A 12,786-nucleotide genomic window follows, 5' to 3' on the forward strand; every position below is an offset into this window, starting at 1 on the left:
AGAAAACCAGCATCGTAAATTGAAGAAAAAAAATCTCTTGGCTGATATTTTTGAGTCATAAATAAATAAATGTAAATACTCAGATTTAACTTTACCGGAAGTACCATATTTTACCCGGAAGTACTGCACAGAAAGGCAAGAAACAGTTGGGAGACAAAACAGCAATGGGGGTCACTTGGTGAGATAATTACTTTACGATTTTAACTATTTATAACATTTTAACAATCTTTGGGTCGCTATTTACTCAATTTATGATTGGCTTTATCTTCAGTATCTCGCCTCATGTGTTTTAATCACGTCTCAGCGCTCAGGCTCATTCAAACGATGCTCAGTAGTTCCGATAACGTTACAGTCCCATACCAAAGAAAAAGCAGATGTTACCCGGCTGCTCAGTTGTTCCCCACAGAACACGCTGCTGTATGTGTGATGTGGTGCCTTGTTTGTCCTGTAGTGTGTGCCAGGTGCCGGTGGCTGAGGGGAAGAGTGTGCAGCAAACAGTGGACATCCTGCACAAGAAGCTGGAGCAGCTGGGTGCAGTGAAGCAGGGCAGCTTCTGTGTAGACTGTGAGACATACCATGCAACAGGGAATGTCAGCGGTAACCATTAAATCTCTTCTTCTATGGCTCTCATTTCACCCAGTCTTTCTTATGAATTCAGTCAATTTATCGTGATATGGCATAACTTAAGTGCTGTGTTTTCCTGGTCGTAAAGGCTGCATTACATTGAAGTGATGTAGTTTTTGTGAACTATGACTTTTCAACTTGTTCTAATACTTGCCTTGATTCACTTTGTCATCCTGCTCACATTACTGCTCACATCTCATTGTGTTAATGCTCAAGGTACCAACGCTCATCCCTTCAATATTGTTGCAATGTGGATATCAAGATGTTTGGTCAAAAATTTTGTAATATTTAATTTTGTCAACCAGTCCTAGGAAATGCTTTTAAGTAGGTTTCAAAATATTGAAATATATATTGTTTATTACAATATAGGCAAATAATTATTCTAGGGCCAATCGTAGTGGGAACATAAACAGTAAATCTTTACAATACTTACGCATGGATCTTTTCCATTATGCTCATGTGGGATAGGGGATACCAGAGCCCGACTGATATTGGCCTTTTGGAGATATATTGGTATCAGCATATATCTGGTCTCATATTAACCGATATTAAAACGTTTGTTCTTACATAATGAGTATGAACATAATGCTGAAAAGGTTGCTTTGCGTGATTTATAATTATTATATTTCTGGGAAAGCCTATTGTTTCAGTGCAGTGATGTAATTTTGGGCTATAAAGTTTAGTGTTAAACTGTAAAATATCCTGCCTCTGTTACAAGGGTTTGATAACCACATCCGAGGCGTTCCTGCAAAGAATATGTATATGGGCTTATTTATTGGTATCTGAATTTCTTACTCCCTTATATTGGCATTGTGTATTGGTCAGGCTCTGCTGGGTTAAGACAATCATATTTTGACATATTGTTGTATTTTTACATGGAAAGCCTGATCTAGTGGTTGATCTGTTGATTACCCTTTATCTTACCCTCCACTACTGCGAATAACAAGAAATTTCCTCTCTAAAGTCAATGTTTGGGTTGTCTGTTCTGGGCTACTGTAGAAACATGGCATAGAAGAGGATCTGCTTACTCTCTAGATAAAGTGTCATTCTTAGGTAACAAAAAGACTATTCTTAGTTTCCGGTGATTATACACAAATGAAAACATGAACATTTGAATATTATATTTAATTCCTACCCCAAACTGCCACTAAATCCTACACACTGGACCATTAAGTTAAAGTAAAAATACATAGTTCCAATACTACAAAACTGTACCTAAGTACTTGAGTGAATAAACTCCTTTACTTGACACCTCTGACAGTCATACTTCCCTTCTGTCACAGGTCAGCCCTCCAAGCTCTTATATGTAATGCACAACTCTGAAACTCCCCTGAGCTGCCTGGGTCTGTTTGAAGGTGGACCCTGCCTGATAGCTGACGCTAACTTTGATGTTCTCATGGTGAAGCTAAAAAGTCACTTCCAGAATGCCAAGGGGCACAAGGTGGAGTGTCGCGGTGCCCGATACCGCTACTGTGACTTCTTGATAAAAGTTGGTACTGTGACAATGAGCTCCAGCGCCAGAGGGATATCAGTAGAGGTATGTCTTCAAATTAAAATTTTTGCAAGTGGAAACATTACATTTTCACACTGAAAGCATTAACTCTAGGTGTGCTTCTTCAGGTGGAGTACTGTCCCTGTGTGGTTCCAGGGGACTGCTGGAATCTCATGAAGGAGTTCATGCAGTCCTTTCTCGGCTCCAGCGTCCCGGAACTGCCGTCTGTGTTTGCTGCCAAGCCCGAAGGACTCTTCGCACCAGCAGACTCTGTTGACACCATGACTCAGTACCTTGAGTTGTTCAACAAACTTCGTAAACTTCAAATCCCAGGAAGTAACGTGCGATGATGTGTTAGCGGTAACGGAGATATCTATTTTTTTATATGTTGATATTGCTTTAATTGTGGTCCTGTGGATCTGCACGGTATCCAGTCAGTTTTAAAAGCCTGGATTTTTTTATTTCCATTTCTGTGCTTCAATATTGCATTACATGTTCTTGTTTGATAAAGCATCTTGTAATAAAAAGACATAAAAGAGGACATTTACGAGAGTCTCTGTGTTTCTTCTTTTAAAGTCATACAAGCGTACTTTAGATGTCCTCATGGTGAGGTTGTAACCTTTCTGTAGAGATGTGTAGATCTATATACTGAACACATAATTATGATTAGATTTCCTGCAATGGATGGTGGCTTATGTTTAATTAGTTAATGCAATTTTGAACAGGAAAAACCTTAATGATGTACGGACAAGGAAGTCTCTGTCTACAGAGCAGAGACCTGAAGATCTAAGTTCACTGATTATTTACATTCAGTAGACATTTTCTGAATGACAGAGGTTTTTTCCATTTTTTTAGGCTTAATTCTGGGAACTTTTTCATATGTTTACATGATGTTATTGTCACGTGAAGGATCTGAATACTCGTTTCACTGCTGGTGTTTGACAGGTCAGAAAAATCCACAGTGAGAAAGTCGGTTTGAAAAAAGTTGAGCTGAGAGGATCTGCAGGAAAGGAAGTATATCAAGATGAGTGAAAAAAGCTGTAAGAAACCTACATGAGAAGACTTTCATGGTACTTAAAAGTAAGGTTCGACCGATATGTTTTGCAGATGCTGTAACGGATAATTTGTAATCAAGGAGACTGATAACTGATACTTGGAAACAGTTAGCCTTTGTAATAAAAATGTCAATATTTGTGTCAAAATTGAAAATTACCAGTGATGGAATGTAACTATGTACATTTTACTTGAGTTCTGCTTTCAAGTACAATTATATTTGTATACTTTAATACTTCCATTTCATTACTTTAAAGGTGCACTAGGTAGTTTTGGGGAAAACATTTAAATCCGGAGGGAAAGATCATTTAAGCCTAAACAGGCTACATTAACAAACTTTATTTGTTTTCATGACTGATTAAAAAAAAAAAAATTACTTAAAAGGACTACTGTTTTTTGTGGTATCTTCTATTATTTCCTCTTTAATGTAGTGAGTATTAAAATTACGAGTATGAATTTTCTCACAAAAATACACCCTTTAAAATTAGTAAGGAATATTGGGCTATTTTAGCGTTTCACTTGATTGTTTATTCTGTGACATATCTGAATTTGTATTTTGTGTTTTGAGAATATTTTGGGGCCAAAACTAATGCAACACATTTAATTGGTCTTTTATTGCATATCCATAGCCCAGAGTACAGAGAAAGAGAGTAGTGATTACAGACAGAAGAAGGATGGCTCATTTTTATATAGTTTTGTAAAAAACAAAAAACAACAAAAACAAGAACACTAATGACAACACAGAGATAATTAGAAAAATGCTGAATATTGGCCCCGATATTGGGCCAGGCTGATCACTTGTCTCTCTCTCCTTAATAAGAATGAATAGTGGGTCTGAGACTTTATAAATACGTGTTTTTTAATGAGTTAAATAAATGCCAAAAGGAGTTTAAATTGTGTAAAAAAAAAAAAACTAATCTTTTTTATTATTATGTATATATATTTTTTTTTCTAACAAACTTAAGCCTTACACTGGAACACTACTGGACATCAGTCGTGTCCTTCATTAAATCAGAATTATTTGCAGTGATTGAGGCTTGTCTTGGTTTTAAATCAAGTCCCCTCCACGTTCAGCTGATACTGTGTTTTAAAGCCACTCATCCCCACATGCATGTTATGAGATTAGCACGGAGAAGCTGACACATGTTGAACGCGGGGCTTTCGGGGACGCCGGGGTCAGACGCTCCGGGGCAGCCGTCCTCTTTTTTAGCCCGGCGGTTCGCGGTCTAGCTTCGGTTATTGTTCCATGTGGCCTCGGTGGGTGGACGGACGGACGGTCCATCCTGCTGCCTGTTGTTCAGCCAGTCCGCCAATGAGAGCCCGGCTGCCACTCAGTCCCAGTCCAATGAGAGCAGCGGGGTCTGGGCTCGGATCGAGAGTTGGGTTGTTCAATCTGTGATGAGGACAACAACCAGCTCTGAGTGTACCGGATGGATGGATGTTGGCGATGGTAACGTTACCCAGCTTTTCCATTATCAGATGTAACAAATGTAGTGACGACCGCAGATGAGGCCCGGCGTTAATGTGCGCTCCATTAACCGGCTCTCTGTGCTGAAAGTCACCGGGGAGTTTTCTCACGGTTAACGGCGCAGTTTGCTAGCGAGCTAAGCCGCACAGTGTTAATAGTTGGTGAGCGTTAGCGACCAACAACAACCGTTAGGTTAACTTCGATTGTCCTCAGCAAACGCGTTAGCCGCGAAGCTAACGTTAGCCACTATAGCAAGCTAATAACATAAATGTTAGCTACTTGGTGCCAAGCGAATCAAATGTGTTTAACAAAGTACATTATTGGGTGAGACGGCACACGGCTAGGCGACGCTAATCCCGAGCAGGGCTGCTGGAGCTAGCGGTTAGCGGCGGTGGCTAACTTACTGCTCGCAGGGGCTGTCTCAGACCAACAAAGTTGTTGGATGTTCCTGGAGAGTGGCTCTCTGACTGTTCTTTGTTCTGGCTGAACATGGTGATGGTGGAGTAGCTTAGCATGGCGTTAAGAGCCAGCCAGGCTGCTCCACACCACAGGCTGTGAAACACGGACACACACATTTGGAATATTGTAAGATTTTGTGACTATCAGCGCCACAATAGTAGACACAAGCGTCAAAGGCACAACATAACGTAACAGGATTTGGGTATGCAACTGTGCAGAAACCAGTTGCACCGACTTGCAAGTTAGCGATGTCTTTTCACGGAAATGTTTTTTAAAAGTAGAGGATGATTCACACGGAGAAGAAAATGAAAAGCAAGGATAATGGTGTAGCATGGCGCTGGTGCTGCTGAGCCAGACAATTACATGGATTAACAACAGATCATTTAAATGGACAGACAAACAGTCTCCCTCGTGTCAATATATCTGCCTGTAAGTTTGGACATTAAAGATCTTTAGATATCTTCTCTATTGAAATGAACACCTTATATTGAGTAAGCATATTAACAATGTCAGACTGTATCATTACCATACCAACACTACATTTTCACCACAGCAGCTAAAATCTATTTTGTTTGAACTCCAATTGTAGCCAGATTATCAGTATTATATGTCTTTTATAATGTCAAGCCAGGTTTATCTGTACGGGCCAGTATTATTTACAATTTCTCAAATGGGTGTTGCAGGCCCACAGTATTAATGGTGTTACCCCACCCAGCTCAGCTGTAATCAAGGAAAAACCTACAAAAACCTTAAAGGGGCTCTTCTGTGTTGTGCCGGAAGCCGGTTGTTTATGTTAACAGACACCATTTGTCAACTCAAGTTAGCCACTGTTGCTTTCTGTTAGTGGAGTGGAGCGAGGCATTGGAGCAAGACACTCGAGAACGTGCTTAATGTCACATCTGACCCAAGTCCTCCACGAGGAAATCCAGTCCAGCAACATCAAACAACTTAAACAAATCGTCCACAGGCTTGTAAAGACAACTGAGAGAGAGACGGACAAGGACAATAAGCGTAGGCTTCAGCCACCACATTTTTCTCAGTCGGAGAAAACAATATTCGATTTTGGTTTTTTTTCTTTTGTTGTAATATTTTTGTAGAGTTTAACCACTTGAATAAAGGTTGGGCCAATTAATCACATTACGTCACAAACTGAATTTCTCTGTAAACTTCTATGGCCAATAAACATGATTAATTCACGTAAATTGCTGCACATGTGAGAAGACGGGTGTTTTGTTTTTTGACACCATCTAGCTTTCGTCATCTGTCAAATTGTTCAAATTGGGAAATATTCGTGAATAGTAGACTGTACAAATCAGTTGCATATTTATGTTAATGTAATTATGTTATATTATCCCACTCTAGTGGATAGTCAGTCAAAGTGTGTGTTTTCTAGAATTTCTTAAATGCTGAGAAATATGTATTTTTGTGTTGACCAGTCTTCTCAGCAAATGCCTTATTTATGTTGTTTGTAAATTGTTATTGTTTTTACTAGTTTTGGTGCATTGTTACATTATTTAATTGATGATCTGTTTGCAATAGAGACAGATATTTGTGTAATTAACCAGAGTTAATGCAGCTATGCATTATTTACTTGATTTCATCTGTGACTCTCAGAATGTTCCTGTTGGTGCTGGTGGTGACAGTGGACATGGGTGATCAAGCTGAACAGTGCGGTTGAGTTCTCTGCAGGTGTTCTGATGTATTGTTCGAAACTACTTTTACAGTATGTACACCTTCTAATCTCCTCTTACTTCTTATAGAGTATGTTTATGCTCATTAATGCAATGATTAATAGTGGACACTATAATAAGTCTTCACTGGATAATATGGTCAGATCTTAATCTCACTTTGTTTGTTTCCCTGTGTGTCTTGCCTCAGAAGGAGTTGCAGCTTGGTTGCAGGACGTGTGTCCTATCACTGAGGCCACATGTGTATCAGGAGAGATGGATCGTTGTAAGCACGTCGGACGCCTTCGCCTGGGCCACGACCATTCCATCCTCAATCCTCAAAAATGGCGCTGTGTCGACTGCAGCACCACCGATTCAGTGTGGGCCTGCCTCAAGTGCTCCCATGTTGCCTGTGGACGTTTCATGGAGGAGCACTCACTCAAACACTTTCAGGAGTCAGCCCACCCACTGGCTATGGAGGTGCGTGAGCTGGACGTCTTCTGTTTCGCCTGTGGAGACTATGTACTCAATGATAACGCAGAGGGAGACCTCAAACTCCTCAGAGGGGCGCTCTCTACTGTGCGCAGCCCAGGCCGGCGCTCGCTACGCTCCTCGACTGGGGGGGATGGTGGACCACAGCCCGCCATGCAGCTGGCCCTGCGTCACAGGAGGAAAGCACTCCTCGGGAAGATGTTTCAGACGTGGATCAACAAACATCAGGATCTGCAGAATCAGCGTAAAGAGAAACTTGAGGAAGCTAGAAGACAAAAAAAAGACATGAAAAGGAGACTCATGGAAGAGCTTGGCAATGTCCCACCCAGAAAGAGTGCTAGGCTTCTTACTCAGGCGCCACGTTCAACCATCACACTCATTCCTCGCAAATTTCGCGACCCTCCAGAACGCCTACCTCCTCCTCCTCCCAAGAAGCCTTCCCTCCTAACCCTGTCCCGAAAGGCTCCTCAGAACGGCAGAACCGCTAAACTGAGGAGATACTACTCCACGCACGCCGTAACCCGCCGGAGACTCGCTCCAGGTGTCACTGGTCTGCGCAACTTGGGGAACACATGCTACATGAACTCAATATTGCAAGTGCTGAGCCACTTGCAGAAATTCAGGGAGTGTTTTCTCACTTTGGACCTGTGTGAGACTGAGGAGCTGCTGGCCAAGACCAATCACTCCCAGGGGGTGAAGGGTGTGACGGGAGGCGTCGTCAGCAGTGGTAACACAGCACTGTCGGGATGCCCTCTAGGACGCATGGGGAAGGCAGGCAGTTGGAATTTGCCCGTGGGCAAAAAAGAGAGCGCCCCACCTTCCCCGCAGGCTGCGGAGTTGGTCCAGCCCAAGGAGCCCAGGTGCTCAACCCGCCAGCAGATGTCTCTGTGCCATGAGTTACATACACTTTTCAGGGTCATGTGGTCAGGCCGGTGGTCTTTAGTGTCTCCCTTTGCCATGCTGCACTCTGTGTGGAACCTCATCCCAGCTTTCCGTGGGTACGACCAGCAGGACGCCCAGGAGTTCTTGTGCGAGCTGCTGGACAAGGTGCAGCAGGAGCTGGACACTGAGGGATCCAAACGTAGGATAGTTATCCCCATCACCAAGAGGAAGCTTTCCAAGCAAGTGCTAAAGGTTCTGAACACCATCTTTCACGGGCAGCTACTCAGCCAGGTGAGACTGTCAACACATCAGATACATGTTGATTAAAACATTTCACAGTGTTATAAACATCCATAATTATTCAGTGATGAACATACAGCTCTTGTGTGTATTTCACAAAACACTGACATAATGAGTCACTGTGATACAGATTGGTTTTGTGATGACAGAGACTTGTGCAGCCTCATCCTGTCTGTACCCAGAAGCACCTTTTCCAAACCTGCCTTTAAAGGGGCACTGTGTATAAAACTCAGAAATGTTATTTTTTCCATAACTGAATAAGCAAGTTTTTTTTCAGAGGAAGTTAACGTCCACAGAACGCAGTTTGAAGCTAGAAAGAGGCAGGGTCCGCCAAATCTAAGTAAAACTGTATAATACTGTGTTGTCCTTTAAAGTCAGATTGTTTTGTCAGTAATGAAAACAAATAAAACTTTATTTAGTTTGTCTACGCATAAAAAAAAAAAGAAGATCTTTCTCCACTGATTAAAATGTGTATGTGCTGCACTATTCCCTGCCTTGTATGGATATAGACTACTTGTGCAGTAACAAATCTGTTGGTTGTATACAGGTGTAGGGACACTGCTGGGAAGAAGCAGGGTCCTGTTTCTAATAAATAAATGATGTGGTATCAGACCGTGCATAGGCTTATGTACTTGATACAGATTCCAGCATTTTAGACAGTATTGGCAGTATTTGTGTTACTGCTATCGGAACAACCTTAAAAAGTGATTGAGCAATATATTTTAAATTTAAAAGACTTACAGGATGTTGCATCCCTGATTTAAACAATGTGTTCCACACAAATACATCAACTACTAATGCTGCTTATTTTTCCTTCCCTTCAACAGCATTATGATTTTTGAAATACTCAAAACATTTCAAAGTGATGTTTGTTTCAATCTCATTGTATTGTATTTAGAGATCCACTTCCCATGTGAAGGATTTAGTGGCATTTAGCGAAGAGGTTGCAATGCCAAAATCATGTAAAGCCCTCTCTTTACAGTGTTTGGTTTGTCCATTATGGGCTACTGTTGATACATGGCAGACTCCATTAGGGAGGACCCACTTACTCTGTAGATATAGAAGGCCCATTCAGGGGTAACAACAACACAGCTATTCTTAGTTTCAGGTGATTATACACAAATGAAAAGTTAATCTTGAATATCATAGTCTATTTTTGCGAAAAGATCCCTCTAAATCCTACACACTGGTCGTTTAATATCCAGAAACTAAAAATATTACACTCGGTGTCATCAACAATCATGTCACCTACCTACTCCTGGAGTCTTCACCTGTTATTCCTCTCTTCTTGCTGCATACTTTTTAAGGTGACGTGTCTGTCCTGTAAGCACAAGTCGAACACAGTAGAGCCATTCTGGGATTTGTCTCTGGAGTTTCCGGAGCGATACCACAGCATCGGCAAAGGCTCAGGCTCCCAGGCTTACCAGCGCAGCTGCACCCTTACTGAGATGCTGTCCAAGTTTACGGAGATGGAGGCCCTTGAAGGCAGCATCTACGCCTGCAACCACTGCAACAGTTAGTACAATGTTTCATAATACGCTTAGCAAAGTTAGCCGCTTATAAAGATTTTGGAGTTGTATTCTTCACTGAATCAGGATTCCTGCTCACAGTTAATCAATCAACTTCTGACAAATGGCTTTGATGAGAATTCTATGATCCACGTACTTATGCAAATAGAGTTCCATCAGAAAAGCAAACTAGACTTTGAATGCATAAGATATTAAATTACATTAGTTTAAACTTTTAAAAGGGGACATTCAAGTGAATACATTTACCAAATATAATTTTAAAATGTAATGTGTTTTGGCTGAAATTTACTTCAATAACTTAACCAACTTATTGTTTTATGATTTGACAGAAAGAAGACGGAAATCATCCCACAAACCCTTAGTTCTGTCAGAGGCACGTAAGCAGCTTCTGATCTACCGTTTACCTCAGGTTCTACGGCTGCACCTCAAACGCTTCAGGTATGTATCTCCTCAGGCTGATTTTCTTACAGTGATCGCCTTTATTACAGCCGGAGAAACCCGGTCTTGTTTGTTGTTGTTATTTGTAGCTGGAAACACAGTGCATTTCTGTTCAGTGTGACGCATGTGAATCCTTGTGATGCTAACTCATCCCTGTTGTACGGCAGATGGTCGGGGCGGAACCATAGGGAGAAAATTGGCGTCCATGTGGCCTTTGACCAAGTTCTGAACATCAAACCATACTGCTGCACAGGCTCAGGTCACTCTGTCCACAGAGGAGGCTACACTTACGATCTGTCTGCTGTAGTTATGCATCATGGTAAAGGCTTCGGCTCAGGGCACTACACCGCATACTGCTACAATACAGAAGGAGGTGAGAAAAAACCCTGGACATATTTCAGATCAACCTATGAAGTCCTGTTGTTCTGCGTCACATTTAAACCAGTTTTTTGCCTTTCCAGGTTTCTGGGTCCACTGTAATGACTCTGAGATGAAGGTTTGCAGTGTGGAGGAAGTGTGCAACACTCAGGCCTATATTCTCTTCTATACCCAGAGGTCCGCCTAGGCACCTCTCGCTGTGATGTCGACCTGTACGCGGCAACTAAAGGCTGCATTTATGAAAATGTTCTCTGATGTTTTCCCAGATGTCATTAAAACAATCACTTTAAAATTATTCGCTAAAAAAAGATGGCAACGAGGGCAGTAGGACGGCCACAATCATGAGTTGAGGTGAATATTTCAGCAGCATAATCCTGATGAGAGAGATGATAATAATGGTATATATACTGTCATGTTGCCAAGGAAAATAATTGATTAATTTGATTTTGAAAGTTCTGATGGAAATCTTTGATTTGATTTGATTTTAATTTGTAAAAAAAAAAAAATCTAAAACCTTTTCATAAATGAGGCCACAGGTTTCTCTGCCTGTGGGACCAGCATACTGGTTAATGGCCTGAAGACTGTGGGAGCAGGTCTGACTCTGTCCTGCTGAACACCAAGTTGTGTGTCCATGTTTAAAAAAAAAAAAAAAAAAAAAAAATACAACCATCAGGCTCTTGTCTGTTGAGTCTGAAACCAACCAGGTGCTCTCCTGAGACAGCATTTTTACATTCAGAGACAACACGGATTCTGGATTTTGGAGCATTTATTTTATCACAATAATGTTGATGTACCTTTTATTTGTATAACTACATTTGATGCCAATGCACTAAATATTATAAGAGGTACATCTGCCAGCATCATTGTGCAAAACAATCCACGGTCCAGACTCTGTGTTGCCTCCTGTTCAGCTTTTTTAATTATTGTGAAATGTCACTTCTGGAAACTTTGAATACTCATCCCTGTGTCATTTGTATTTCATCATGTCCTCTCCTCAAGTGTACTGCGATGACTGAATACTGTGTCCTGCGCTCTCGATGAACAGGAATAGTTTTTGATTTAGTTAATTTTGTAGTCACTCTGTGTTTCACTACCACGAAAAGAAGCAAAACGTATGAGTTTCAGACACTTTGATTGATGATGAGTGATGGAAAGCTGCACTTTTGAGGAGGGGCTAATATTGTTGGTCCTATCTTTGTGATTGTTCATCTTTTAGCTCCTGTATGTTCTTTAAACGGCAGCTCCCCCTGTGGTGTAACGGTTAGACTAGTCTGAGCCCGGGCCGGAGACCCCGAGCCTGTTATAACTGCAGGAGACAGTCAAGTGAGTGAACAGGGCAGACTGCGATACTGAAGAATGTGTTTTTGGGAGACTTGGGGTACCCATTTTGAGTTGAGCACCTGAAAGCAATATATTGTACGTCTTGCATCTTGACAGGAAATTAAGATAAAATCAGGAATTCTTCTGCTTGTTATACAATGTTTTTTTCTACTCTGCTGTTTCTATCAAGGTCTTTAGAATTTCCTAGGTAATCAAAAAGAACTGTTGTGTTTGATACGAGTCAAATGCAAAATACATTTGTGAACTCTATGTAAAAGTTGGAACAATCTAATGACGATGAATGTCTTACTTTTTAGTGGTCAGTTGTGGCCATGCCACTGGCTCTGATCCCCTTGAGTTCTGTCTTGTACTGTAAGAATACCTGTCATAAATGTAATGGTCATATGGGTTTTGCCTGACAGTAATTATTAAAAAGACAAAGCAAATTTGAAACGTTTCCTGGGTTGTTTTCATTTTAGAGACATCTTTTTAAAGGTGCAGTATGTAAGTATGTTGCTTGTCCTTACCAGGTTGTTAAATACAGACCAATTGATCTAAAGCGTTGGTATTATGATGACCTGGGAATGTGATCTGATCTTTCTGCAGAATCACTTATTGCACCCTTTAAACATCTTAAAAGATTGAAGAGGGTTCAGCCTTGTAGGAAAATACACATCGTACGTG

The 12,786-nt window shown here is 41.2% G+C and overlaps 2 protein-coding genes and 1 long non-coding RNA gene across 4 annotated transcripts; 2 read left to right on the plus strand and 1 right to left on the minus strand.

Moving 5' to 3' along the window:
• Positions 1-23: 23 nt before the first annotated feature.
• On the plus strand, positions 24-2,663 carry med20 (mediator complex subunit 20). The gene is made up of 4 exons (XM_030419404.1): positions 24-178; positions 452-597; positions 1,908-2,161; positions 2,245-2,663. Exons 1-4 carry the CDS (start codon positions 165-167, stop codon positions 2,464-2,466), a joined length of 636 nt encoding a protein of 211 aa, XP_030275264.1. The 5' UTR covers positions 24-164; the 3' UTR covers positions 2,467-2,663.
• A 1,101-nt stretch (positions 2,664-3,764) lies between these two features.
• LOC115583042 (uncharacterized) lies at positions 3,765-5,238 on the minus strand. Its single transcript, XR_003984293.1, has 2 exons — positions 5,042-5,238; positions 3,765-4,562 (listed from the first exon to the last, which is right to left on the minus strand). It is a non-coding gene; the product is annotated as an uncharacterized LOC115583042 (long non-coding RNA).
• usp49 (ubiquitin specific peptidase 49) lies at positions 4,462-12,555 on the plus strand. 2 transcript variants are annotated; one of them, XM_030419356.1, is made up of 7 exons: positions 4,462-4,619; positions 6,711-6,819; positions 6,975-8,428; positions 9,745-9,952; positions 10,296-10,404; positions 10,572-10,777; positions 10,866-12,555. In XM_030419356.1, exons 3-7 carry the CDS (start codon positions 7,040-7,042, stop codon positions 10,967-10,969), a joined length of 2,016 nt encoding a protein of 671 aa, XP_030275216.1. In that variant the 5' UTR covers positions 4,462-4,619; positions 6,711-6,819; positions 6,975-7,039; the 3' UTR covers positions 10,970-12,555. The 2 variants fall into 2 exon arrangements, with proteins under 2 accessions (XP_030275216.1, XP_030275215.1); XM_030419355.1 differs by having other exon boundaries at positions 4,463-4,619; positions 6,978-8,428.
• The last annotated feature ends 231 nt before the right edge of the window (positions 12,556-12,786 follow it).

This window comes from Sparus aurata, chromosome 6 (genome assembly GCF_900880675.1).
Source record: "Sparus aurata chromosome 6, fSpaAur1.1, whole genome shotgun sequence".
In the NCBI taxonomy this organism is placed as follows: Eukaryota; Metazoa; Chordata; class Actinopteri; order Spariformes; family Sparidae; genus Sparus; species Sparus aurata.

Bases quoted from the DNA above. Each gene is read 5' to 3' on its own strand.
- med20 (XM_030419404.1), top strand. The intron at 598-1,907 runs GTAACCATTAAA...CTTCTGTCACAG, and splicing joins TGCAACAGGGAATGTCAGCG to GTCAGCCCTCCAAGCTCTTA. The intron at 2,162-2,244 runs GTATGTCTTCAA...GTGCTTCTTCAG, and splicing joins CCAGAGGGATATCAGTAGAG to GTGGAGTACTGTCCCTGTGT.
- usp49 (XM_030419356.1), top strand. From the start codon at position 7,040: ATGGATCGTTGTAAGCACGTCGGACGCCTTCGCCTGGGCCACGACCAT. The intron at 9,953-10,295 runs GTTAGTACAATG...ATGATTTGACAG, and splicing joins CGCCTGCAACCACTGCAACA to AAAGAAGACGGAAATCATCC. The intron at 10,405-10,571 runs GTATGTATCTCC...GTTGTACGGCAG, and splicing joins CTGCACCTCAAACGCTTCAG to ATGGTCGGGGCGGAACCATA.